We start from the raw sequence: 27,558 nt of genomic DNA on the forward strand, positions 1-27,558 counted from the left end.
CAGAATACCAATGCAGAACCACTCTTTCTAGCAGCTTTTGGCGGTGAGGCCAATTTCCATCCCCATCTACTCCCTCTTGGCACTAAACGCCAGTCAACACCATGTCTGGGACAACATAAAAAGGATGCTATACATTTTCTCCCACACAGGGAACAGTGCTTCTCCAGTGAGAACCAGTGATTGTCAGCCCTCAAGTTTTAATTAAACACTCCTTGTGGTTTTAGAAGCAGTTTTTCAGAAATTTATTTTGAGCTCTCTTACATCAGGGGAGAAGGCAAAGGAACTCTGAAGCTTCCACTGTGCTCTCAAACAATACAAATAAACTCAGTTCAGCCAACATCCAGTGAGCATCACTGTGCCAGCTCCATAACAGCTTGGTGCTGGAGGTCTGGCAATGAGCATAACAGCCCTACACTCAGGACCCTCACAACACAGGGAGTCACTGGTCCTCACAGACACAAGCGACAAAGCAACTCAAATGATGATGCCTGAGAGTCTAGAGAAGAGAGACATACTTTGTGTAGGAAGTGATACCTGAGCTAAGCTTTAAAGGGCAGGTTTAACAGGTGAGTGGGAAGAACAATTCAAGTACATGGAAACGTCTGATCAATGCATGAAGACACGAGAATGAGGATCATAATAGTGAGGGAGAGGGCACTGAATTGTTAAGTACAGAGTACAGCTGTGGTACAGATATGAGCAGAAGTAACAGGGAATGAGGCTCAACAAAGAGGTGGGACTACATTCCAGAAGAGCTCAAGTGCCAGGCTAGGGAGTTTAGAAGGTTGATAGTTCACTGGTAGAATGCTTGCCTTCCATGCAGGCGACCTGGGTTCAATTCCTAGCCAATGTTCCTCAGGCACAGGCACCACTCATTTGTCAGTGGAGGCTTGTGTGTTGCTATGATGCTGAATAGTGGAGCTTCCAGACTAAGATGAACTAGGAAAAAGGCTTGGAGATCTACTTCTTCAAATCAGCCAATGAAACCCCTATATCACAATGGCGAAATCCACAACCAATCATGGGGATGGTGTGGGACTGGGCAGTATTTCTCCCCACTTTGTGTGGGGTTGCTAAGAGTTAGGAGCCAATTCCATTACTAGGTATATATCCTAAAGATGTGAGAGCCATGAAAAGAACAGATATATGCACACTCATGTTCATCACATCACTATTTACAAAAGCCAAAAGATGGAAACAACCTAGGTGTCCATCAACTGAGGAATGGATAACCAAACTATGGTACATAAACACAATGGAATACTATGCAACCCTAAAGAATAACCTAGAATCTTCAAAGCACCACATAACATGGATGAACTTGGACATTATGCTGAGTGAAATAAGTCAATCACAGAAGGACAAATATTGTATTATTATAAAAGTCAAGGAAAGGTTTATCTATGGAGGGAAACTTTCTTTGTTGGTTGCCAGGGGTGGGAGGGGAGAGAAGGGAACACTGTTAAATAGGTAGAGACAAGTATTGATTTGGATGAAGAGAAGGGCAATGTACCAAATGTGAGTGATCAATATAGTGGAACTGAGGAAAAGGAAGACAGAGCTACATGGAAGGTGCAGACAACAAAGATGAACCCTTTTGCACATACACTACTGCGTTGTCAGTGAAGGCAAACATGGGTATACGGGTGGATAGATGGGTGGACAGGCTGAAGTATTAGGTAGGTCTATTGCAAGGGGAGTGAGTGTACCCAAGACCACGTATAGGGTTGGCAGACAATGGTCCTATAAGTGTATTTGTATGATCTGAATTCCCAGGTATATAGTAGAGCTGACGAGGGACAAGGTTGTAGTCACTTCTTGGTCACAGCCAGCTACCCAGAGGGAGCGAGTAGTTGAACCTGTGGGCTCAGGAGCATAGTCACAGGGGACATCATGCTCAATTGGCATAACATACTGCACAAAACATTGTTCCACCTCCTACTTTGGCGAGTAGCAACTGGGATCTTAAAAGCTTGCAAGCAGCCATCTAGATGCAACTATGGGTCTCTCCTCATCCAGAGCAAAGAAAAATGAAGACAACCAAATATTCATGGAAACAATTAGTCCTAGTGACTGGTACACCATGTGATCCACAGCCTATACGACTATGAGATCAGAAGAACTAGATGGTGCCTGGCTTCCACTGTCAACCACTCGGAGGGGGATCTAGTAGGAGATCCTGGATAGAGAAGGAAAACAATGTGGAACAAAACTCAAAATCATTTGAAAAAAAAAGGGGGGACCAGGTTTGCTGGTCTGATAGAGCCTGGTAGAATCACTGAGACTATGGTCCCTAGCTGCCCCTCAGGTCTGGAACTGACCCCACACCTGTGGCTTCCAGCCAAACAAAGACAAGCATATGAGTTGAACATTTACTGAGGTAAATACACTCCTTGGAGAGAACAATCATGGGAGAACAGAAGGGCTGTTTATGCACAGGGAGACAGCTCAGGGGGCAGGAGTGTATGGAGGGATGGACACAGGGAAGAGGTAACTATCAGGAGGAAGTGGGAGGGGAGCTGTTGTATTGGGGTAAATTGTAGTCAATGTCATGAGACAAAGTGTATGTGAACTGCTGTATGGAAAGTGAATTTGCTCTGTAAACTTTCACTCAACTCACAATTAAAAAAGAGAGAGAGAGAGAGATAGAAAGGCAGGAGATTGGAGGCACAGAGACACAGACAGAGGGGAAGGGCATATGAAGACAGCAGAGAATGGAGTGATGAAGCTACAAGCCAAGGAATACCAAGGACTGTCAGCAACTACCAGAAGCTAGGAGAGAGACATGGAACGGATCCGCCCTCGGCCTCCAGAAGGAACCCACTCTACCAACACCTTCTCGCCTCCACAACTGTGAGAGAATAAATTTCTATTGTTGTAAGCCAAAAAAAAAAAAAGTTTGGGGGGGCAATATAATGGCAGCTAACAACAAATTTCTCACACCCTTCCATGGAACACAGCAAAGTTAAGTTCATTCAGTTAACTATAAAAGGGGACTTCCCAGCCTGCCTTTCCAGAGCCAACTGTTATAGTGCCCCAGGTTGAAAGATGCCCAGTTTTTCCTGCTGTTGGGATGAATGATAGGCATCCACATGTCACAGTTCAGAGGAAGGAGGCATCTACACCACAGACCTCTCATGCCTATCCTCAGAGGCCTTGCTCCTTGGCCACATGGCTCCCCTTACATTCAAGACCTAAGGGGAAAGAAACCATCCCAGGAAGAGAAATTGGAGTTTGTCAGTGGCTCTTGGTACTTTGGGAGTAACAAAGACTTGGTTTCAGATTCCAGACTAGATATACTGGTTTAGCCCAAGATCTCTAAGAGTCAGAGTTGGGTATTTAATTCATGATCATCTGGTTCTGAATCCTGTGTTCTTCCCATAATATTATGTTGCCCTCTATTTCTCCAGAACTCTGTTGTTGTTGTTGTTGTTATGTGCCGTCGAGTCGGACCTGACTCATAGCAACCCCTCCTTGGGTTTCTGAGGCAGTATCACTACAGAAGTAGATTGCCCCATCTTCCTTCCGAGGAGCGTGGCTGGTGGGTTTGAACCGCCAACCTTCTGGTTAGCAGTCAAGTGCCTTAGCCACTATGCTACCAGAGCTCCCCTCCAGAACTCTACAGTCCTCCAAATCCATGGCCCACAGTGAGACAGTCCATTAGCCCTCCTTGATGAGATCTCTCTTTGCTTCCTGGTCCACATGATGCCTCCCAAGTGTGGCTCCACCTCTCAGTGGCAGAAGCCATGCTTCCCACTCAGCACCAGCACAGGCCTGGGCACAGACCCACATATTCAGGAGGCACCTGCTGTACCAGCCTGACTCACATTCCAAGCAACACCACATTCCAGGAAGCTCAGCAGCCCCAGCCTGTGGGCTACCAGTGTCTCCTCCCATGCCTTGGTCCAGAGAAGAGCAGGCCGGGGTAGGCAACACTACCTAATGCCGAGGGCCTTGGCAGAGCCACTAGGTTGCTCTTCACCAAATGTTGATGCTTTGGGGAATCTTTGCCGTTGAAAACAGCTGAACTGCTTGCTGCTGTTAGTGAGGGGTGATCAGAGGCCGGTCCTGAAAGCAAAGAGAAAGAAGGAAGGAAGCAGGGTTAGTTCATAGGAATGTTCTATGAGCCAGGCAGGTAGGAAATTATTTTTCTTCCATTTTTACAAACTAGCTACTCACTGACAAGTCTCACTGGGAGGTCAGAATTCTTGCAGTGGACAAAGGGATTCTGATCGACTTTTCTGCCCCACTGAGAAAACACATACAAACACATATACACACACTCCAGAGAGCATGGTGAGAGAAAGGGTCAGAGGGACATGAGCAGCTGACCAGTGAGGCTCCCTGAAACTGTACTGCACCTGAAACTCTACCTTCCTGTTGCCTTCTCTTTCACCTTCCAGAGTTCTGGTTTGCATCAAAGTGTGCTCAGAAGAGAGAGGGAAAGAAAAGATACAAGGTTTAGGGGGCATTGAGCATCTGTTAAGGATGACAGAAAAATTTGGGAATGGTTATTTTGTTGTTGTTGTTGTTATGTGCCGTCAAGTCGGCCCCGACTCATAGCGACCCCTCCTTGGGTTTCCGAGGCAGTATCACTACGGAAGTAGGATTGCCCAACCTTCCTTCCGAGGAGTGGCTGGGAAATGGTTATAGGTGACGGTTAAACAATATGATGAACATGATGTCATTGAATTGTACATATGAAGATCATGGAAATGGCAAATGCAAATGCTTTTACATAGCTTTTACATATGTATTTGTGACAACACAACAGTTCCTCTTGAGGAAAAAAAAAAAAAGTGCCCAAGAAAGCTGTCATGTTGCAACCACCTAGGTGTGGGTTAGCTATAGGGCCTGGGGATCCCCAGATGTAAGGATAACACTGGGGAAAAACGGTGCTTTCAGTTTTCTGAGGCCAATTGCACAGCTTCAGTCTCCCAACTCAACCAAATGGCCTGAAGGCCTTAGAGTCTAGAAGGCACTCCAGAGTTGAAAGCAGCACAAAACACTTCCCCAAGGTAAGGCAGCATGGTGAGGGGGTTAAGAGTGTGGTTCTAAAGCCAGTATGCCTGTGCTTGAGTCCTAGTTCTGTCACTTACTAGTCAAGTAAGCCTGATATTCACTTAACTTCCTTGTACCTTGATTTTCTCATCCATAAAATGGAGATAATAATATACCTTCTTCTCACTTATCAAATATCTCTTTATCTGACATTTTGCATATGATCATAGTAAAAAAAAAATACTATATGTTTTACACATTAACAATATTTATCTGACAGTAATGAACACTGTCTGAGGCATACTGACCACAACAAATGGCAGTTATCTAGTCTCATCTGCCACTTCTAGCAATTCAATTCAAATGCTGAGTACCCATTATACAGGTAGTTGTGTGCTGTGGGGTTACAGAGGGAGTTAATATGTGATCCCACCATCAAAGAGATCACATTAAGTATCAAAGAGAAATACAGAAAAACTTTACAAATTAATAATAAAGCATTCTGTATTGAAAGTTACTGCAAATTTGATATGAAATGTAAAGACATTGGAGAGAACAATAATGTGACCTTTACTTATTTTGAAGGATGTTTCATGACATCATCTACAGCTTAGTGGCCTCTGGTGGTTCTTTTGTCACCTCACCTGCCTGCTGTGCTCCCATCACCATGCTCAGGTTTCCTCCAGGGATGGGCTCACTGGGGAAGGTAGCCAGAGGCCCAGAGTTCTCCAGCGGCTGGAAGAGAGAACTGGAACATGTGCTGGCAGAGGCCTGCCGGCTCCTAAACTCTAAAGGGGAAAGACACATGTGTGAAAACCAACTCACTGTTCTCCAACAGTTACGAGATGATTTCCTGGGCTAAAATTTTTCCTACAGGAGAGAGAGCTACATAGATAACCATACATCCTAGTCTTTGACTCAATATAGCCAGGGGGCATTCTGCTTGTAGGTCCAAACCAAGGAGAGGAGAGATCAGTGTGAAGAACAACCAACTTCACTATGCTCTGACTGTCAGGAGTTGGAGCAACAGTGGGAAAGAGAAAAACAGATTACACAAGTGAGTCATTTAGTCTCTGCCTTCAAACATCAAGGAAAGAACAGCATATTACTCAAAAGTAAAGGAATAACCAACACGTTCTTCCATTTCATAAGACATCCTCAGTCAAAAAGCTTCTCAGTGGCATATCTAACCTATGAAGTCTTTGGCCATAGCAGTGATCAAAAATTATGAACTGTCCCCTGGACCTAGAAAATGGGTGACACATAGTAGAAGCTCAAGGAATATTTATTGAAAAAAGGAAAGAAAGGACAGGACAGGGAGAAGATAAGCAATACCACCCACTCATGAAGCCTCTTCCTTCTACTCATGTGGCCTGACTGGGCAGATTCCAGATGACCAGTCAACAAAAACAGACAAGTGAAGGACAAAGAACAGCTCTCCTGGTTGTCTCCTTGAGAACCCTCAAAGACACACCCTTCCAGTGGGTATATATCAGTGAGCATCCCCAGGTTAGGTCTCTGAAATCTAGGCACCTTTCTATCTTCCCTATCATAGCTGACTGTATCCATTCAAGATACAGGAGTGATAAAGAAGGTCTAAAGTAGAGCCCAGTCACTTCTTTAGAAACCAGAAATGTGAACTGGTCTTTCTCTTCACAGTCAACAGGGTTCAGGGACCATCATTCGAAATACTCTTTCTCTAAATCAGGGTTTCTCAACCTCAGTCCTATTGACACTTCAGGCTGGATAAGTCTTTGTTGTAGGAGGTGGTCCTATCTGAGCATTGTAGCATGTTCAGCAGCAGCATCCTTAGCCTCTATTCTCTAGATGCCAGTAGCAACACACTGCACACTCCCCACCAGTTGTGTCAACTAAAGTTGTGTCCAGATGTAGCAAATGTCTCTTAGGGGACAAAATTGTACCAGGTTAAAAACTGCTGCTCTAAATACTTGCTACAAGGAGGCACAGCACAGTGTGATTCCACTGTCATCAAAGAGATTCTTGTTTACCTATTTTTCTTTTTCTTGCTTTTATCTGTACCTTGAAGCTATTAAAATGTGGACCTCTGTCAACTTTTAATGTCCCATACAATTTATCTGACTCTATAAAGTAGCTAAACTCACTAAATGCAAAATAGCACTGCTAATTGAACAATTCTGACCTTCAGCCCACAATCCATACCCCCAAAGTCATGCTGATTAGTATCTGTGTCCACTTGGAAGATACCGTACTCCCACCTTCAGACCCTCCAGCAGAGGTAGAAGCTCACCTGAGCCTTTCCAACAAATTAAAGGTCCTTTAGTTAGAGCTCCATGTGCATTACGGACCAGGTAGTATTTCAAGTGTTTCTGCTTCTTGGGCTGGGTGGTCAATTTAAGATTTATATGATTAGAAAATTCCGTGAAGTAACAGAAGCCCTTTTTTCCACAGCCAACACAATTCCCAGAGAAACCTGGAGGAGGAAACAAACCATGAGTGTTTGCAACTATGACTCTGGTTAAAACAGGCCAGATTATACTAACTTACCTTTAAAGTACTTCCCAAATACAATAAAACCTATGAAAGCTGGAACCTGTGTAAGGAGGAAACTTGACAGAGAAGAAAAACAAAAATATTTTCTACCTTGTCAAAGGCGGAAAACTTGTGTGACCCAGAAAAACAAGGCAGTTCCTTTGAGTTCTGCCTTTCACAGCTTTCACTACAGTACATAATTCACCAAAATGCCGAACATCCATATCCCATACCATCAACCAGAAACTACCACGAGGTAAAAGTCCCCATTATCTTATATTGACCTAGAGTTTAAGAAGCACTCAATTCAAGTTGAAGAGGGATCAAGAAGATTTAGCAATAGAGATGAGCCCGCACAAGCTTGAAAGATTTAGCTTTTTTAAGGACATATTTTGAAAAAAAAACCCACTGCCCTCGAGCTGGATCCGACTCATAGCAACCACTCCTTGGGTTTCCAAGGTGGTATCACTACAGAAGTAGATTGCCCAATCTTCCTTCTGAGGAGTGGCTGCTGGGTTTGAACCACCAGCCTTCTGGTTAGCAGTCAAATGACTTAGGCACTACACCACCAGAGCTAAGGACATATTTAAAAACCTATATATAGGGCAGTGTAGTAGTTATGCTTGTGTGTCACCTTGGCTGGGCCTGGTTGAATGGCTGGGCAGCTGAATGTAGTATTCCCCATGATAAGGCTAGTAATCAACTCCATGTTGGACTCTACTGTGAGCAGCTGAGTAGCTGCCTTAGGGATATGGTCTGCTTCTTGTATACAAGGAGAAGCCTTGGGGAATGGTCTCTAGCTTATGGTACACTTGAACCTCACATGCAGCCATGTTGTTGTTCAGCAGCCTGCCATGCTCTGCTGACCTTGGGACTTTCAACGGACTTGAATTAATGGCCTGCAATGTGGTTTGGTAACATCAAGACTATGCCTTTTTACTTGTCAACCTTGGGCTTATCAGCCTCAGCAGCCAGCAGCTGAGTGAAGAAAAGCCTCCAGCTTTAGTGGGCCAGGAGCAGAAGGCAGAGCTGAAGTCCAAGGTTGAGGGGCTTTCACCCAGTCCCTAAAGCCTGGCACTTTGAACTCAGACTTAAAGCCTCCTAATTGTAAGAATAAACTCCTGTTTGTTAAAGCCATCCCATTTGTGGTATATTCCTGTCAGAGCGGCACTAGGTAACCAATACAGGTAGGAAGGAGCTCTTATGGCACAGTGCACAAGACATTTGACTGCTAACCAGAAGTTTGGTAATTCACACCCACCAGCTGCTCCACAGAAGGACGATGGAGCAATCTACTTCTGTAAAGATTAACTGCCTTGGAAACCCAATGCAGGTTGCTATGAGTTGGAATTGGCTCGATGGCAGTTGGTTTGGTTTGGTTGGTATATAGGGCAGGGACAGTGGTAGTCCAGTGGTAGACTTCTCACCTTCCATGCTGGTGACCTGGGTTCAAGTCCCAGCCAATGAATCTCATGTGCATCCACCACCAATCTGTCAGTGGAGGCTTGTTTGTTGCTATGGTGTTGCACCAGTTTCAAAGTAACTTCCAGACTAAGACAGACTAGGAAGAAAGGCCTGATGATCTACTTCCAAAAAAGCAACCAATGAAAATCCAGTAAATCAAAACAGTCCCATATGCAACCCATCCTGGGGATGGCACAGGGCATTGCAGCATTTCATTCCATTGTGCATGGGGTCATCATGAGTCTGGGGCCAACTGACAGCAGTAAACTATAACAGCAATATATAGGGAAAACTTTGTAGAATAAGAGCTATCCCATTCAACTATTTACATTGATCAAATGCATGAAAGAATCTATGTCTCTGTCTCCTTTGCTGCTGGCCAGTACAAATCTCAAAGCAATTAGACTAGTGGGACTGGAAGAATTAGGAAACCACTTGAACATCTAAAATTCCCTCTTGGAGTCCTATAAGCTTGTCCATGAATTGCTGAAGAGAAACCAAGAGAGCTCCATCGTGCACAGCTGAGAGCATGGCTGAGACATTGGCAAACAGATTCTATAAGCTTACAGCCAGTGGGACAGAGGCATCAGCTCAGAATATGGTTATGTCCTATGTCAGTGTCTTGCTGCCCAATTCTGGATGGCCTTTCTGGGAGCTAATGGAGGTTCCCAACAGCTCTAAGACTACTCTGGGCAGGCTGCCAATATGGTGGTGATGACAAAACTTACCTCATTTGAACTATTAAAATTCAAAGAACATGCCTGAAAAGACCTTTATAAACCATAGAGCCTGCTCAAAATGTACTCATTACAATTATTAGTTAGTAAAAGTGAAATATGATGACCTGGCTTTTGAATCTGATGACTGTTCTTGTCTAAACTCACTATCTCAAAAAGGCCTTCCTTAAAGCCTTGCTTGGCCCACTAATATGTCTGGTTTCTATGGGTACAAGGTCCTTTGGTAGGGGAGACCCTGAAGCTAGAAGTTCTGAGACTAATCTTTATCATATTTCTTGGCTGACAAGCTTCCAAAGGTCATTTCAACTTGAGTCATGAGGGCCACGTGGCTCTGTGCATAACATAAGTTCTGCTTTCAAAGAAAGTATCCATGAGGTCTCTGGCTAGTGTTCAAAACAACCTCAATTAGTGAAGGTTACAAACATCTCCACAGAGGAATAAAACATCTATATTACAGAAACCTACTGGATTCTCCCAAATATTTTATTTTAAGCAAATTTAACATTCCTCAAAATGACCTGAGAAGTAAGAATAAACCTCTTAGTCCAGCCACAGGACAGGTATAGGATAATTTAACCTTCTTGAATCCAAGTCCCTCTGGACCAGAGCAAACAGATAACGTATATCAGAGGAACTTAAAACCCTGTACTCTGTATTTCCTTACTTTTAAAGGACAGGAAGTGAACTAACATGAGTAGAGAAGCAAAGACAATCTTGCCATTAATTGTAGTCTACGTGGGTCACTCAGCTGAATCAATAGACCAACCACTCAATCAGGAGAGTAAAGCCTTCTTTTGGGAATTCTGGGAACCAGAGATGCTAACCCATTTGTCCAAAGTCACAAATATTGAAAGTGTGACATTTAATTCCAGTGTGAGAATTAAGTCCCAACCCACAAATATGGAATTCAAGGCTCCCAAATTGTCCCCAACCTTCATCTCCAGTTTTATTTCCTCATTCTGGTATGCTTAATTCCTGTCTGGACTCCCCTGGCTCTCAAACCCACCTCACTCTCACCATTCTGCTGCTTCCAGGCTCATACTCTTCATCCTTCAAGCCCCACCTGCTTGGGTCCTGCCCATCATTCAATGCCTTGCTCAAATACTTGTTCCTCCAGAGAGCACCCTGCTTGACTCAAAGGGCTGGGTCTCTCTTTTCTCCACACTCTGACATCTCTTTGTATCACTCAGATGGTCCTGGTAGTATCTTCTTCCTTAGTGTTACAGTTATTGAAATTCGCATATTTTTTTTTCCCATAGTTATTCCTAGCCTTCCAAAGGACCAGGATCATGATGCAGCTGCATATATGTGTGAGTTGCATTGGTTCATGTAAGTGTATGTGTGTCTGTGTGTTGGCTAATGTCCAATACATAGCAGATAGTGGGTAAATACTAGGAAGGAAAGAAACAAGATAACTACAAAAGTGGACAGTATTTCTACATACACTTTGAAAGATTTTTTAATTACTTTGAAGTAATAATTCAATTTATTTATTCACTTGTCTCCAATGTGGAAACCTTGAAAGTATCATAGCTCAACTGCAATCAAAATAAAGTCTAAAGGAATCTTTAGAGCTCCCTAGAAGGGATCCTAAAGAGCTCTGGTGGCACAGTGGATAAGGCATTTGGCTGCTAACCAGAAGGTCAGTGGTTCAAACTTACCAGCCGCTCCACATGAAGATGAGGCGATCTACTTCCATAAAGATTTACAGCCTTGGGAATCCAACAGGGGTTGCTATGAGTCAGAATCAACTCAATGGCAGTTTTTTGTTTTTGTTTTTTTAAAGAAGTTTTTTAGAAGCAATCCTGGCCCTGACTATTGAAAGGATATACATGAAAGTAAAAGAACTGCAAGACCAAGAATGCTAAGAATAAAGTGCAAAGACTAGTGTTGTCATCTACTTCAAGAAACAGTTAAGAAGGCTATAGGTCTTTGTCCCAAGAGAAAAGTGGCCTAAGGGACCATAGCTCTATTTGAGAAGCTATTCGCAGCAGGGAAAGGAACTACAGGCAACAAAAATGTCCTCTTTGTAGTTCAGAAATAAAAGTGGAAACCATAGGTCTCCCTGGTACAGTAAATACCTAGGAAGTCAGCAAACTGTTCTGCTTTGGCAAAATCTTTCTGGTCAGTAAAACTGGCTGCTCTTCTGAGAGGTGATCCTAGAGAGACTGGCCGCAGGGGTCAACCACAGAAACCATTATTTATGAACTGGTCCTGAGAGACAGGCAAAAATGGTTTAAGCTACCTCAGACAAACATAAGAGCAATCCTAACTTTTCAAGCAATTATTTGAAAGGTAAAAAAAAATTTTCATGTGAAAGAATACAATAATGAACCATCCTCTTCAGAAATCGACCTTAGGATTTACCCAGTTGCCATTAACTCAATTCTGACTCACGGCAACATCATGTATGTGAGAATAGAGCTGTACTCCGTAGGGTTTTCAATGGCTGATTTTTCCGAAACAGATCCCTAGGGCTTTCTTCCAAGGTGCCTCTGTGTGAACTTTTAGTTAGCAGGCAAGTGCACTGACTGTTTGCACCAACCTCAAGGCTTAAGAATCGATAAAATATTGTTAGGAGACAGGCCTACGAAGCAGGGTATCTAGGCTGAATCCTATAATTCCTGCTAGGTATGAATATATGGAGTTGAGATAAATTATTCCTTCAACGGACTACACCATTCAAGTATTACGTAAAAATTAATTTCTCATGACCATACTTACTTCCACTATATCATCTTTCTGTAGGTCTACTTGGTAATGTTTGGGCAGCTGTAGGTAGCATTTGTTTAACAAACATGTACTGAATGAGTACCTGTAGTACGAGTATAGCAATTGCTCAATTAGGCTCTCCACTTCTATTGAAAAGAAGGTTCCTATTCCCTTCCCTCCAGCCACTCCTCGGAAGGAAGATTGGGCAATCTATGTCTGTAGTAATACCACCTCGGAAACCCAAGGAAGGGTCACTATGAGTCAGGTCTGACTTGACAGCACATAACAACAACAACAATAACATTCTCTTCCCTTCACTGTAATGGAGAGGGCATGAACTTGGGAATAAGGCAGACCTGAGTTCATATCCTAACTTACTAGTTATGTGACTTTGGGCAAGTCAATTAAGTCTCACAACTTTTCTTTTCTCACCAAAATACTAGATGGTGATAGCTAACATTTATTGCACACTTCTCATATACCAGGCACTAGGCCAAGCAATTTTTATAAACATTCTGATTTAAACTTCACAAAACCCTATACAATTAATAGGACTGCAGATGAGGGAACAGAGGCACAGAGAAAGTGCTGGAACTGGGATGTGAACCACTCTGCTATGCCATCTCTTCACAAAACCCATCTTGTAGGAGCCACTGTGAAGATCAAAGTGTCCCACTATGTATCTAACATGAGCTCTAGTGTAGTGCCTAAGGCATTTGACTGCTAACCAGAAGACTGGTGGTTCAAACCCACCAGCCACTTCTCAGAAGGAAGATTGGGTGATCTACTTCCATAGTGACACGGCCTCAGAAACCCAAGGAGGGGTCATTATGAATCGGATCCAACTTGACAGCAGTGAGGTTTTTTTTTGGTATGTATCTAACACATAGTAGGTACTCAGTATTTGCCTTTTCTCTTTTTTCTCTCTTGAAGGGGCATGATCTGAATTAGAAAGATGAGTGCAGCAGGGTTCAGGAGACTCAAGTCTGGCCCTAGTGAAGCAACTACATAGCTCCTCACAATGCTGTGTGATATAGGGGAAGTGGCCCAATCTCTCTGGGCTTCAGCTTCCAAACCCTAAAATGGATGTTGTGTTTCCTTCCAAACCAAAATGATATAGTTCTTCTTTGAAGAATCCAAAGGTGGCTTCCTGAGGACACACTAGGTAGCCTATGAGTACATGGCTTGTGGCAGGGTGGAGAAGGCTCAAGCTTATTACTTGTGCTCCTCCCTTTTGGAGAATGAAGGGAATAACTATTTCCACCCCGATCTTCAAGGATGGCTCTGGAAGGCCACTAGTGCCTGGCCTTTCTTGAATCAGAGTCCAAGGAGGCCTCCTCTGACAGCCACCATACCAGATATAAGTGTTCACAAACCAGTCCCTCTAGGCCCATCTGCCTCCATCCATGCCTTCCTGGGAGCATGGATGCCTCCAATCATTCATTCATCCTCTACTCCAGAAGGCCTTGCTCTAGAGCCTCCTCCAGCATAGACTATTACTTAGTCCAAGCCATCAACCTTCCATGCAAAAGTGTAAATTTGACAACTATGTTCTCAGCACAGATAATGTTTTGGAGACTCATTCAAAGCATAATTGCTAAGAATTAAACCAATGTTCTAAAGAGAACATAGATACAAATATATGGTCCCTGACTTTTAGGAGGAATGGGTAGACAGACCCTAAATAACTGTGTAGTTTAACCAGTATTAAGTATCACCAGAAGGACCAGTAGCAATAATAATTCCTCAAATTTGTGCAGCATTTTCAAGCTTATAAAGAACATCATGCACAGGATAGCTTACTCCTCAGGATAACAGGTAGAATATATATCATTACCTCCCTTTCTAGGTGGAAAGCTGGAAGCTCCAAGAGAGGAAGCCCCCAAAGTGCATATCTCCTAAGCTAGGACTTGTTCAGGTACAATATGCTATGAAAAGAATGGAAAAAGGAGCAGAAGTAATTCAGGACAGGGATCCCAGGAAGACTTCCCGGGAAGATGGGACTGGAATTAGACTTTGAAGAAAAGTTAGGGCCTTACCAGGCACTGCCTCTGTGTTCCTTTGTAGGATGAACTGTCACAGGCAGGCACCTACTGCAATTGGAGAGCTAACTGGCCACCCTCCTACTGTCCCTGAAAATGTATGGTGATTCAGGGCAATAACAGGACCATCTTCTGCTCACTGCAGCACATGAAGTTTAAAAACAGAATCCAGCATTATATCTATTCTGTGATTACAAGCTTGTACAAAACATTTTAAATCTCCATGTGGATGGTGAATGGGGAAAAATGTACAAAATAAAGTAGGATATTCATTTCAAGGTAGTAGGATTTGGGCAATTTTTTTCCTTTTTCACTCTTTGGATTTCTATTCTTCTTGTCAAAAAACAATGAGGGGTAAACACAGTTTAACAACAAATGAGGAAAAAATATACCCATAGCTACACACTCCTTTGATAGTATGGCCAAATTCTAACGACAGTATAGAAATCATCTACTTGTTTCACTGAAGGTGGACTTTCAGATGAAATTGAGGCTCTTTTGTTTGCTATTTGCTACATATACATGCAAAGAATGAATAAGCCTGTATGAGACTATGCACCAGGCAGCAAGTTGGAAACACACACAGCTGTAAGATTCACCTTCCAGAAGCAGGGAAGCTAGTGAGGAGTCAGATCAGTCAGAAGAGACAGGAGGGCAGGGGTGACTACGTGAGGAACAGAGGACGACACACTCACACACTCGGGATGGCTCGCCATACAATGTTGCAAGATTCAAACTTATAACTATCAGGCTACCAGTAACTATCTGGAATTCTGGATATCCTGGTAGCTACTTTCCGTATCTGTTTCTCCCTTTCAAAGAAACACATTGTGACTACCAAGAGAGCTCTCTGAAACCATATGAAAACATGGCAATCATCTTATTTTGAAATGCCCACTATGTTTTCAAAATATAAATGGTAAGGGAAAAAAAATTCATTGGCAGAACCTTGTTAACTGTAAACATATACATACAACAACAAACTATGAACACACTGGATATCTGATAATATTAAGGAAGTGTTAACTTTTTGTGGATATGATAATGGAGTTTCCACATTCTGTAGGATTGCAGAATGTGGAAATTATCAAACAATATCATTAACATCACACGCAAGTAAAATCTTGCTGAAGAGAATTCAAAAATGGTTGCAGCAGTACACTGACCAGGGAATTGTCAGAAATGCAAGCTGGATTCAGAAGAGGATGCTGACTGAGGGATATCATTGCTGATGTCAGATGGATTTTGGCTGAAAGCAAAGAATGCCAGAAAAATGTATACTTGTGTTTTACTGACTATGCAAAAGCATTCGATTATGTGGAGCATAACAAATTATGGATAATGTTGAGAAGAAAGGGAATTCCAGTACACTTAACTGTGCTCGTGAGGAACCTGAACACAGACCAGGAAGCTGTCATTCGAACAGAAAAAATGGATACTGCATGGTTTAAAATCAGGAAGGGAGTGTATCTGGGTTGTTATTCAATCTGTATGCTGAGCAAATAATCCCAGATCCCTTCATCCCTGTATGAAGAAGAGTGTGCTATCAGGACTGGAGGAAGACTCATTAACAACTGCAATATACAGATGACAGAACTTTGCTTGCTGAAAGTAAGGATGACTTGAAGCACTTACTGATGAAGATTAAAGAGTACAGTCTGCAGTATAGATTACACCTCAACATAAAGAAAACAAAAATCTTCACCACTGGACCAATAAGCAGCATCACAATAAATGGAGAAAAGATTGAAGTTGTAAAAGATTTCATATTACTTGGTTCTACAATCAACACCAATGGAAGCAATAGTCAAGGCATCAGACGGCGTATTGCACTGGGGAAATCTGCTGTAAAAGACCTCTTTCAAGTACTGAAGAGCCAATATGTCTCTTTGAAGACTAAGGTGTGCCCAACCCCAGCCATGGTCTTTTAATTGCCTCATATGCATGTGAAAGCTGGGACAGTGAATAAGGAAGACTGAAGAAGAGTTGATGTTTTTGAGTTGTGGTGCTGGCAAAGAATGGTGAAAGTACCATGGACTGCCAGAAGAGCTAACAGATCTGTCCTGGAAGAAATGCAGCCAGAATGCTACTTGGAAGCAAGAACGGCCAGACTTCATCTCACCTTCTTTGGTCATGTTGTCAGAAGGGACCATTCCCTAGAGAAGGATATCATGCTTCGTAAAGTGGAAGGTCAGTGAAAAAGGGGAAGGCCCTCAACAAGAGAGACTGACACAGTGGCTGCCATGATGGGCTCAGGCACAGCAAGGATTGTGGAGCTGGCACAGGACCAGGTAGTGTTTCATTCTGTTGTACACAGGGTCACTATGAGTAGAAGCCAACTCAATGGCACCTAACGACAACATTAAGTGTCCAACAAAAAGCCATTATCTTTTAGATATATACACTGAAATATTTAGTGATGAAATGGCATGATGTCTGGTATTTGCTTCAAAATAATCCAGGAGAGGTAAAAGAGGGGATACCTATAAATGAAACAAAATTGACTGTGTTGATAACTATTGAAAGCAAAGGACAGACAAAGGGATACATATATTATACTATGATACTATACTTTCTACTTGTATAGTTTGAAAATATCCACAATAAAAAGTTAAAAGACAGACCCTCCCATAGTTTCTTCTGTCCTGCAGCCTTTTGCAGACAGCCTCCACTCCAGCCTCTCTGAATATGAGTCTCAAGCTCCAGCTACAGGAAGCCTCACGTTTCCTCCAATATGCCACACGCTTTCATACACATGATCCCTCTGCCTAGAATGCCCTTCCTCCTGTAGGTTATTTTAAGCTACTTAGAACAATTTCTGCCACATGATAAGTGCTCAATAAACATTACATTATGTGATGGTTTTGGTTACCTAGTGCCACTCTGACAGGAATATACCACAAATAGGATGGCTTTAACAAACAGGAGTTTATCCTTACAATTTGGAGGCTTTAAGTCCGAGTTCAAATGCCAGGCTCTAGGGGCTGGGTGAAAGCCCTTCAACCTTAGCTAGCTGCTAGCTGCTGAGGCTGACGAGTCCAAGGTTGACAAGTAAAAAGGAATAGTCCCAATGTTACCAAACCACACGGCAGGCCATTAATTCAAGTCCATTGAAAGTCCCAAGGTCAGCAGAGCATGGCAGGCTGCTGAACAACAACACAACTACACGCAGGGTCCAAGCACGCCATAAGCTAGAGACCATTCCCAAAGGTGCTTCTTATATATGGCAAGTGGACCACATCCCTAAAGCAGCTACTCAGCTGCTTGTGGTAGATCTCACCATGGAGTTGATTACCAGTCTCATTATGGGGAATAACCAACACCAGCTGCCCAGCGACTCAACCAGACCCAGCCAAGATGACGCACAACGTTAACCACCACAGTGATATTAGTGCTTTTGTTGCCATTGCTATTGATGTTGCTGTTATTATTATTCTCCAATTGTCAAAATTCCACTAAATTCTCAGAAGCCACAAATACCACATCCTCTGAGACACCTTTCCCATCACTGAGAGTGGTGCCAACTTCAGTGTCCCCATCACACTCTTAAGCTCTCTGCTCTAGCATGCTGCCAAAGATTTATGGTAACACAAATAGTTTGTTGTGAATCTTAAGGTTGATTCTCTGTTTGCCTGAGGTTTCCCTGCCAGTGAGCTCCCTGAGGGAAAGACTATGTCCGACTTGACTTTGGGGTCCCAAGGCAAAGCTTAAGGCCCAGGCATCAGTTTGGGGTTATACATTCAATAATGCTTGCTTAATTGTTTGCTGGCTGAAGGAACAAAGGATTCATTTACTCCCACTATAATAGTGCCTAAGGCACTTGACTGCTCACCAGAAGGCTGGCGGTTCAAACCCACCAGCCACTCCTCGGAAGGAAGGTTGGGCAATCCTACTTCCGTAGTGATACTGCCTCGGAAACCCAAGGAGGGGTCGCTATGAGTCGGGGCCAACTCGACGGCAAACAACAACAACAACAACAACAATAAAATGAAGCTTCTAGCTAAATGTATTTTTCTCTTATATGTTAGCTATCAGCCAGTTTAGAAGAATTACCACACAAAAAAACTGAAATACACACCCAGATTTTAATCTTTTGGCTTTCTCAGACAAAATCTCTCAGTTGATTAAAAAATCACTAAAACAAGACTTCCTTCATTATAAATTATGGGACCTAAAACCATTGAGTCGATTCTGACTCATAGCAAACCCCCCACCCCAATTGGGTTTCCAAAACAGTAAATATTTATGAAAGTAGATTGCCCTGTCTTCCTTCTGCAGAGCACCTGGTGGTTCTGAACCATCAACCTTCTGGTTAGTTGTCAAATGCACTGTGCCACTGTTGTTGTTGTTGTTATGCCGTCAAGTCAGCCTCGACTCATGCTGACCCCTCCTTGGGTTTCCGAGGCAGTATCACTACGGAAGTAGGATTGCCCAACCTTCCTTCCGAGGAGTGGCTGGTGGGTTTAAACCGCCAGCCTTCTGGTTAGCAGTCAAGTGCTTTAGCCACTATGCTACCAGAGCTCCTGTGCCACTAGAGCTCCTTAAATTATGGGAAGAAGGGTAAAATCCAAACTAAACCTACTGCTGTCAAGTCAATTCCAACTCATGGTAACTCCATGTGTTACAGAAAAGAATGGCTTCACAGGGTTTTCTCAGCTGGCACAGTTAAGCACTCGGCTGCTTACCAAAAGATTGGTGGCTCAAATGCACTCAGGAGCTCCATGAGAAAAAGACCTGGCAATCTGCTTCTGTATAGATTACAGCCTAGGAATCCTACTGGACAGTTCTACTCTGTCACATGGGATCACTGTGAGCTGTAATCAACTACATAGCACCTAACAACAACAAATCTTTACAGAAGCAGACTGTCAAGTTTTTCTTTCAGGGAAGAGAGATAAGAGGCTTAAAGCCTTTGCTTCCCCTAAGATATTCCACAGCCTCCATTTTATAGGTCACTAAAAAGTGCCGAACTCTGGCCACTGGAGCGTTGGCTGCAGGAGGGACCACTTTGCCCTGTGCAGCCACTGGGGTTAATTGCAGGAAACCTAAACAGTGTTAAGTGTGCAAGCTGAGAACATAAAGTTATTTTAAAAGAAGAAAGCATTGGTTATTGCCAACCAGCCCTTGTTACCCATTTCAGATGGCTTTTTGGCAAGCAATTAACAAAGATACTACTTCCTCTTCACCCGCTACCTAAGGAGATGAAGCTGTTACAGGGCTGGCAGTGAATGAACTCAAAGATTCTTGTCTCTCTATTTCAAGACACAGAATCTCCTTGATTTACTACCCTCACAATTCCTTTATAGTCACTAAGTAATGGAATTCAGACAAATCCCCAGACACAGTCAGATCAAACACTGGCCTAGTCATTAGGCACAGTCTTCTCCAACACATTTTCAGCATCAGTGGCCTTGATAAGCAAATTAAATCTGAGACCGAACGATTCCATGAGCTTCTTTAATAGAGTGAATTTTCCTGAGCTTACTCTTGTTTTAAAGAATTAATAAGTCCATGGACCTGCCTAAACAGAGAGTTGTCTAAAACTTTTTTCTCTCCCTGATTGTCGCAACTGTCTGTACCTCTAGTCAGCATTCCTATGCCTCACTTTGGAGTTTACACAGGGCTTGTCTCCCCACTGCCCTCTGGGCAGGAACTATTTCTTTTTCTTCTCTAATCAACCCCAAAGACCTCTAGGGGTGTAGAGGTTAAGGCATTTGGCTGCAACCAAAAGAAAGGTTGGTATTTCAAACCCACCAGCCACTCTGCAGAAGAAAGATGAGAAAGTCTGCTTCCACAAAGATTTACAGCCTTGGAAACCCAATGGTGTTGCTATGAGTTGGAATCAATATGATGGCAGTGAGTTTGGGTTTTTGGTGAGTCAAACCCCCACCAACTCCCCTTTCAACTCCCCAGTGCTTCACACATGCCTCACACACAAAATGTGCTCAGTAAATGGCCACTGAAGTCAACTTACCTGCCCAGCTTTTGAGGCTGTATCAAGCATAAAAGTGGGAGCTTAAATGTTGGTATACATAGAACATGTTGAAAAAAATGTGATTTTTTTTTTTTTAGCCTGTAAGTTTTTCCCATAAACTCTCACAATCAAACTCACTTCTGCAACAAAGACCATTCCTGATGTTATGTCAAAAATAGACAGATTATTACAAATCTTTCTGTCTGCCCTGTCATCTTCCAAAGGAGACACCAAGCCAGATAAACAGGCCAGACCCAGAGTCACCAAATAGGAATAGGTGGCTGGAGATCTGGGAGCACATGGACATCACCTCCTCATTTTAAGAATGAGGACACCAAGGCCCAGGGGGTCACAGAGAGACCTGTGACCCAGAACTCTTGTCCTTAAATCCAAATCTTATACCTCTACTTTCTCTGCTCCACTAGTGGGGGAGTGTGCTGAGCACAGAGGTGGCTTACACAGTGAGAGCTCAATAAATGTCATCTCAGCAAATGTGAACCAAGCTTTATAAGGTATAACTAAGCTCTGTCCTGAAGTCATGGCCTCAGCAAGCCAGTGGCTATTCAAGTGATCAAAGGCTAGTGATGCCAGTAGCTGCAGGAAAAAATGGAGCTTTCCCAATCATGACCTTAGCCATATGAGTCCATGAAATGGTAGTCAGCATATAGAATTTGGAGCCAGGAACACCTGAATTTGAATCCTGGCTCTGTCTCTTTTACTCATGTACCCTTGAAGAAGTGCCTTAATCAGTCTAAGCCCACTTAAAAATACTGGAATAATACTAACTACCTCTTGAGGTTGTTGTATGAATCAATGGAGAAAGTGTACCCAGCAGACATTCAGGAGTCAGGAAGAAAACGCTCAGCATTATTCTCTGATTGCTGTAAGCCTGATGATTTTCTAGAACAAGGTTTGTTACCATTCCTAACACAGATAGGCACTTAGTAAAGGTTTGATGAATGAAATGTATTAAAAATATTAACGCTAAATGAGGAGCATTCTACAGTAAGGCAGTCATATTTTTACATAAATCTCATTTGTATTCCATTCTACAAAGGAATAGTCTAATCCTAAAAACATAAATAGGCTTATGTTAAGTGCTGACAAACAGTCCTCAAATGTAGCTCACCTGGTACCTCCTACCACTACCAATACCAACAAACCAGTTGCTATCAAGGCAATGTGACCTATGCCAACCCCATGCACATCAGAGTAGAACTGCTCCATAGAGTTTTCATTGGCTGCTTTTTCAGTAGATTATTAAGCCTTTGTTCTGAAGAATCCCTGAAGCAGACTCAAACCATTGATCATTCCTTTAGCAGCTGAGCGCACTAAGCATTTGCACCACCCTGGGACTCCCCTTTATACCTGACCTACCACCTACCCCCAAATGCAGACTGAGCCATGGAGAAGGGCAGAAGATCAACTTACCAAGAAGAGCATTGTGGCCATTGTCATCTGGCAAGAACCTCCTGTCAACAGCACAAACCAAGAGATGGTCTGGCAGGCTGGGGGACTTGGCCCCCACAAGGAGAAAGCCTGAAGGGATGTCAATATGGTCATTGGAAATGGAGACAAGACGCAGGTCCTTCCCTGCCTGGCAGAACCCTAGGAGAAACGGATACACTTCCAGGTAACTTTCACAGAATAAGAATTTATATGGACAAAAGGAGGAAAACATTCTCATGTTGTCAGAAGCAAGTCTTACCCCTGGTTGTGGTTTACACTAAAATTAATTCTGATGGATAGATTTATAATCGTAGTTATTCATGACATAGATCACATTCATGTTAATTATTTTTATGACCATTAGTATCATCATATAAAATACATTAAGAAAATGAAATTCAGTAGGAAAAGAATTGTAAACACATTACAGGAGATTAAAATACAGAATAAACATTATGAAATTGCATGCAATTTGATTTTAATATCCTGCATCTTCCATATATGAGAAATAGGCAAATGTCAAGAGTAAGGGGATAAGAAACTAGTAATTCTAGTTGTCTCTTGGGAGGGAGACTGGGTGATAGAGCACAGAGAAGACCTATGAGCACATCAAGATGTTTCATGCCATTCTCTTTTGAACTTTTGCTCTTTTAAAGATATTTTAGTTTAACATACTTTAGATCTTTTAAATATATTTCTTCTTCAAAAACTGAGGCTGAGGCAATTTCAAAAAGTAGCCAAAAAAAAAAAAGAAAAAAGGAAGTAGAGGGAAGTGGCTAAACTTTATTTAGATCAGTCTTTATAGGAGCTTGTTCTTGAGCACATTCAACCCAATGCCTTTTTCATCTTTAGCTAACAACTGAGACAATGAGAATTAACGTAAACTCTGACAACCTCAGCCCTCCCTACAGAACTCTACAGGATTTTTTAAAGATTCTCCTCCTGCATGCATGATTTGCACTGCATTTCCTCCAAGTTCTCTCATCTACCCCTGGGAGAAGGGCAGGAGAAAGGAAAGCCTGTGGGGAAGGGAGCTGGCAGATACAAACCTAGCATCTACTGTGCGCCTGCACTGGGCTGAGATAAGCTCTGCAAAGCTCTCATTTAATCACCTATGAAAATATTACTGTCTTCAATTTAAGGCTATAGAAACTAAGGCTCAAAAAGATTTAACTGCTCAAAGCTGCTAAGAGGTAGACCAGAATGGGAACCAGGGCTAATGTCCAGGTTTGGAGTCATCCCTCTTCATTATCATAGGAAGTTAAGCAAATTTCCTGGGACTGAAGTTAAGCAGCCAGCAGGTCTTGTAACTCTAGGTCCTGACCCTTCCCAGTGCACAATGCTGTCCCTGCCTTCTGAAGAGGCAGAGGAAAGTAGACAAGCACAATGTCAGCAGCATTTATTTGTAGATGATTTGAAAATTGCTAAAATGACCATTAGAGAGTTTACCATTCCCTTATCATTTAATTGTTGTTGTTAGGTTCCATCGAGTCGGCTCCAAGTCATAGTGACCCTATGTATGACATAATGAAACACTGCCCAGTCCTGCATCAGCCTCACAAACCTTGCTAATACTTGAGCCCATTGTTGCAGCCACTATATCCAATCATCTCATCGAGGGCCTTTCCTTTTCGCTGACCCTCCACTTTACCAAGCATTATATCCTTCTCTAGTGAATGGTCCCTTCTGACAACATGACCAAAGTAGGTGAGACGAAGTCTGGCTATTCTTGCTTCCAAGGAGCATTCTGACTGCACTTCATCCAGGACAGATTTGTTAGTTCTTCTGACAGTCCATGGTACTTTCAATATTCTTCATTTAATTAGATGGCCTTTTTGAACACTAGAAGCCTTGACTTGTGAAGAGCCACTGTCTTGATTTCTCTTTCATTAGAACAGCAGCCCCAACAAGAGCTGAGTGCCTCCCCTGGCAGCCATCACACGCAGGGTCAAATCCAGGCTCCCATCCAGGGCTCACAGGACCTCTACAACCATAATGACCATTTCTCTGAGCCCTGCCATGCCACATTAAGGTAGGCCCCTACCTTAGTAAACTGCCTGTAGTTCCTCATATGGACTATATTCTCACCCCTGTATAAACCTTTTCCTCTGTCTGGAATTTCTCAGCTTTCCCCATCCCCTTATAGTCTCATGGTTAACTCCGAATAATCCTACAAAACCCAGATAAATGACCACCTCCTCCAGGATGACTTCCCTAAACCCTGTACCTGCATTAGGATCCTTTCCTCTGCTCCCACATACCCTGCTTACCCACCCTACCCTAGCACTTTGTGTGCAAAGTGTCTGTTTACCTATATACCTTCCCCATTAAAGTAAGATCTTTTGTACCTTTTATCTTTGTATTCCAGAGCAGGGATTCAATAATTGCTTTCAGTAACTGACTAAATAACTATCTAAGGACACTTTTTGACTAGTATGATGATTGAAAAAAAAATTGCCATCAAGTCAATTCTGACCCAAGGTGGTAAATCTTTAAGGAAGTAGATTGACCAGTCTTCCATCTGCAGTGGCTGGTGGGTTTGAACCATCAACCTTCTGGTTAACAGTCTAATGCCTTAGGCACCATACTTAGTATGGTGATAGGACAGATGAATTTGCTCTCAGAAAGGCTGCCCAGCTTGTGAGTGGCAAAGCCAGGAATTTACACCAACTCTCCTTGAGTCCAGAGCACAAGCTCTTTCAATTGGACTAAATTGCCACCCTACTTAGCATCTTCAAGCCTCAGTTCCTAAACTGAAAAATGGGAATAATATTACTGATATTACAGAATTCCTGAGATAATACACTTTCAAAACAGTTAAAGTATAGTAAATGGGGAAGACTGTCTACTAATCAGTTCTGAGTGAAACATTATCCTGTGCACGTGAACCTGAGTGGGGAAAATGTATTTCAGTTCTCAAACAACTAAGGTATAAAAATGAACTTTTAGATCTCAAGCCATTTATAAAGTTAAGGCTGTCCAGATACTCCAACAACTCAGGCTCCTTCCCTCTGATCCTGACCTCAGAGCCCTACAGTGTGGTATACCCAATAGGAGCACCAGCCAGGCTTACACCTCAGGCCATGGCATGGCAACCACGACCCCTTCATACCAGATGCAGGGTGGGGACTCACCCATCCTGGGGGCTGGTAGCGTCTTACCATCAGTGGTGCAGCATCCTTCAGGAGGAGGGTGCATATGGTAGGGGTTTGGGGGACTGTTTGATTCCAACCCTCCTTCTCCCTCTTCTTCCTCTTCCTCATTGTCCACTCGGCTTCCAGCTGGGAGTGAGAAAGAAAAGTGATGAGCCAGGCAGACAGATGCCATTCCAAGCCCTCAGAGCTTCCTCTAGGACTTTCTTCCACCTGGAAACACAAGCTCAACAAAGGCACAGGACCTATGGGACTAATCCAGAATTAAATGTACTCAGCACTTAGCAAGTACCCAATAAATCTTAACTATATAATAATTAATTCATCCTTACAAAAACACTGTAAATCAGACATTATGGTTCTGCTTTAGCAGAGGGAAAAACTGGTGCTCTTGAGGTTACAGGACTTGTCCACAGTCCAACCCACTGCAAATACAACTCAGGCTCCATCCCTGGCTCATGACTTCCAATTCAGGTTCATTTCTCTTCCCATCACACCACAGTTCTGCAAATGCACTGGGGGTTCAATGCATATATAATTGGGTGACAAGGACTGAGCACAAAGCCTGGACATATTCAAAAAAATAAAACTGCTGCAGTCAAGTCACCTCCAACTCATGGTGACCTCATTAGTGTCAGAATAGAATTGTGCTCCATAGGATTTCAATGGCTAATTTTCTGGAAGTAAATCACCAGGCCTTTTTTTTCTGGGGCATTTCTGGGTGCACTCAAACCTCCCACCTTTCAGTTAACCATTTGTATCACCCACGACCCAGGGGACCCCCTGTACGTATTTAGGCACTCTAAAAATATTTGTGTGGGAGGTACCACGGTATAACATATAGACAAGGAAAGGAACCCTGGTTGCACATTGTTTAAGCACTTGGCTATTAACCAGAAGGTCTGAAGTTCCTAACCAAAAGGCCAGAAGTTCAAACCCACCAGCTGCTCTACAGGAGAAAGATGAGGAAGTCTGCTTCCATGAAGAGTACAGCATTGAAAATCCCAAGGGGCATTTCTACTCAGTCTTATAGGGTCCCTATGAGTCGGAATTGACTTGACAGCAGTAGGTTTGGTTTTGGTTTATGTGTTCACTCTGGGGTCACATTGTGGTCCAAATGATTAACATGCTTGGCTGGTATGGTAGTTAAATTTGTATGTCAACATGGCTGGGCCTGGTTGAGTGGCTGGGCAGCTGGTGGTAGTTACTCCCCATGATGAGACTGGCAATCAGCTTTATGGTGGGATCTACCACAAACAGCTGAGTAGCTGCCTTTGGGAATGTGGTCTGCTTCCTGTATATAAGGAGAAGCTTATGGCATGCTTGGGAGCTCTGGTAGCGTAGTGTCTAAGGCACTTGACTGCTAACCATAAGGCTGGTGGTTCAAACCCACCAGCCACTCCTCAGAAGGAAGATGGAGCAATCTACTTCCATAGTGATTCTACCTCAGCAACCCAAGAAGGGGTCACTATGAGTTGGGTCCGACTCGACAGCACATAACAACAACAACATGGCATGCTTGGACCTGCGTGTAGCCATGTCATTGTTCAGCAGCCTGCCATGCTCTGCCGACTTTGGGACTTACAATGGACTTGAATTAATTGCCTGCCATGTGGTTTGGGAACATCGGGACTGTGCCTTTTCACTTGTCAACCTTGGGCTTATCAGCCTCAGCAGCTAGCAGCTGTCTGAGTGAAGAAATGCCTCTAGCTCCAGTGGGCCGGGAGCAGGAGACAGAGCTGGACCCCAAGGATGAGGGGCTTGCACCCAGCCCCTAGAGCCTGACACTTTGAACTTGGACTTAAAGCCTCCAAACTGCAAGAGAATAAACTCCTGTTTGTTAAGGCCATCCCATTTGTGGTATATTCTTGTCAGAGTGGCACCAAGTAACCAGAACAGCTGCTAACAAACGTGTTAGAGATTTAAGTCCACCTAGAGCATCTTGGAAGAAAGGTCTAGAGATCTACTTCTGAAAACTCAGCCACTGAAAACCCTATGAAGGACAGTTCTACTCTGATACACATGTTCTGATATACAGTTCTACTCTGACTCCATGGGGTCACCATGAGTCAGAGTTACCAATTGGAAACTGAGGCTCAGAGAGGTGCAATGATTGGCCTCCAACTAGTCAACTAAGTACTAAATAGAATGGCCAGCATGTTCCCAGCTATATCTGATGTTCAAGCTAATGATCTTACCACTAAACTGCACTATTTACTTTAAACTACAAAATACACTGCCTTTACCTAAGCATGAAGGAGTTGTTGAACTATATATTTGTCGCTCAAGGGAAGAATGCAGGTACATATTACTGGAAGTACAAATAAATCTAAAAAGGTAAATAACCAATCCAATACATTCTAGAACAGGGCCAGCTATGTAATAGCTTTAGTATACTTTTTTTTTTTCAACCTAAATGAAATGGTATTTTGGGAGTTAGACAAGCATGGAACTGGCCCAGAGAATCAGGAACTGGCCATGGAAATCTCACTGCTCCCTGCATGAGTCTCTATCAA

At 43.0% G+C, this 27,558-nt stretch overlaps 1 protein-coding gene across 1 annotated transcript in view; it reads right to left on the minus strand.

Annotated features, from left to right (window-relative positions):
* GREB1 (growth regulating estrogen receptor binding 1) overlaps nt 1-27,558 on the minus strand; it is a 125,097-nt gene that overhangs the window by 91,769 nt on the left and 5,770 nt on the right. Inside the window, exons 2-6 of the mRNA XM_007935081.2 lie at nt 25,052-25,171; nt 21,873-22,049; nt 7,271-7,453; nt 5,646-5,789; nt 3,940-4,068 (exon numbers count right to left, since the gene is read on the minus strand). Of these exons, the coding sequence (XP_007933272.1) occupies nt 3,940-4,068; nt 5,646-5,789; nt 7,271-7,453; nt 21,873-22,049; nt 25,052-25,171 (753 nt within the window). The remainder of the gene's footprint in view (nt 1-3,939; nt 4,069-5,645; nt 5,790-7,270; nt 7,454-21,872; nt 22,050-25,051; nt 25,172-27,558) is intronic.

The sequence above is a fragment of the Orycteropus afer genome, unplaced genomic scaffold (genome assembly GCF_000298275.1).
Source record: "Orycteropus afer afer isolate SDZICR_OR568_19922 unplaced genomic scaffold, OryAfe1.0 scaffold00025, whole genome shotgun sequence".
NCBI lineage: Eukaryota > Metazoa > Chordata > Mammalia > Tubulidentata > Orycteropodidae > Orycteropus > Orycteropus afer.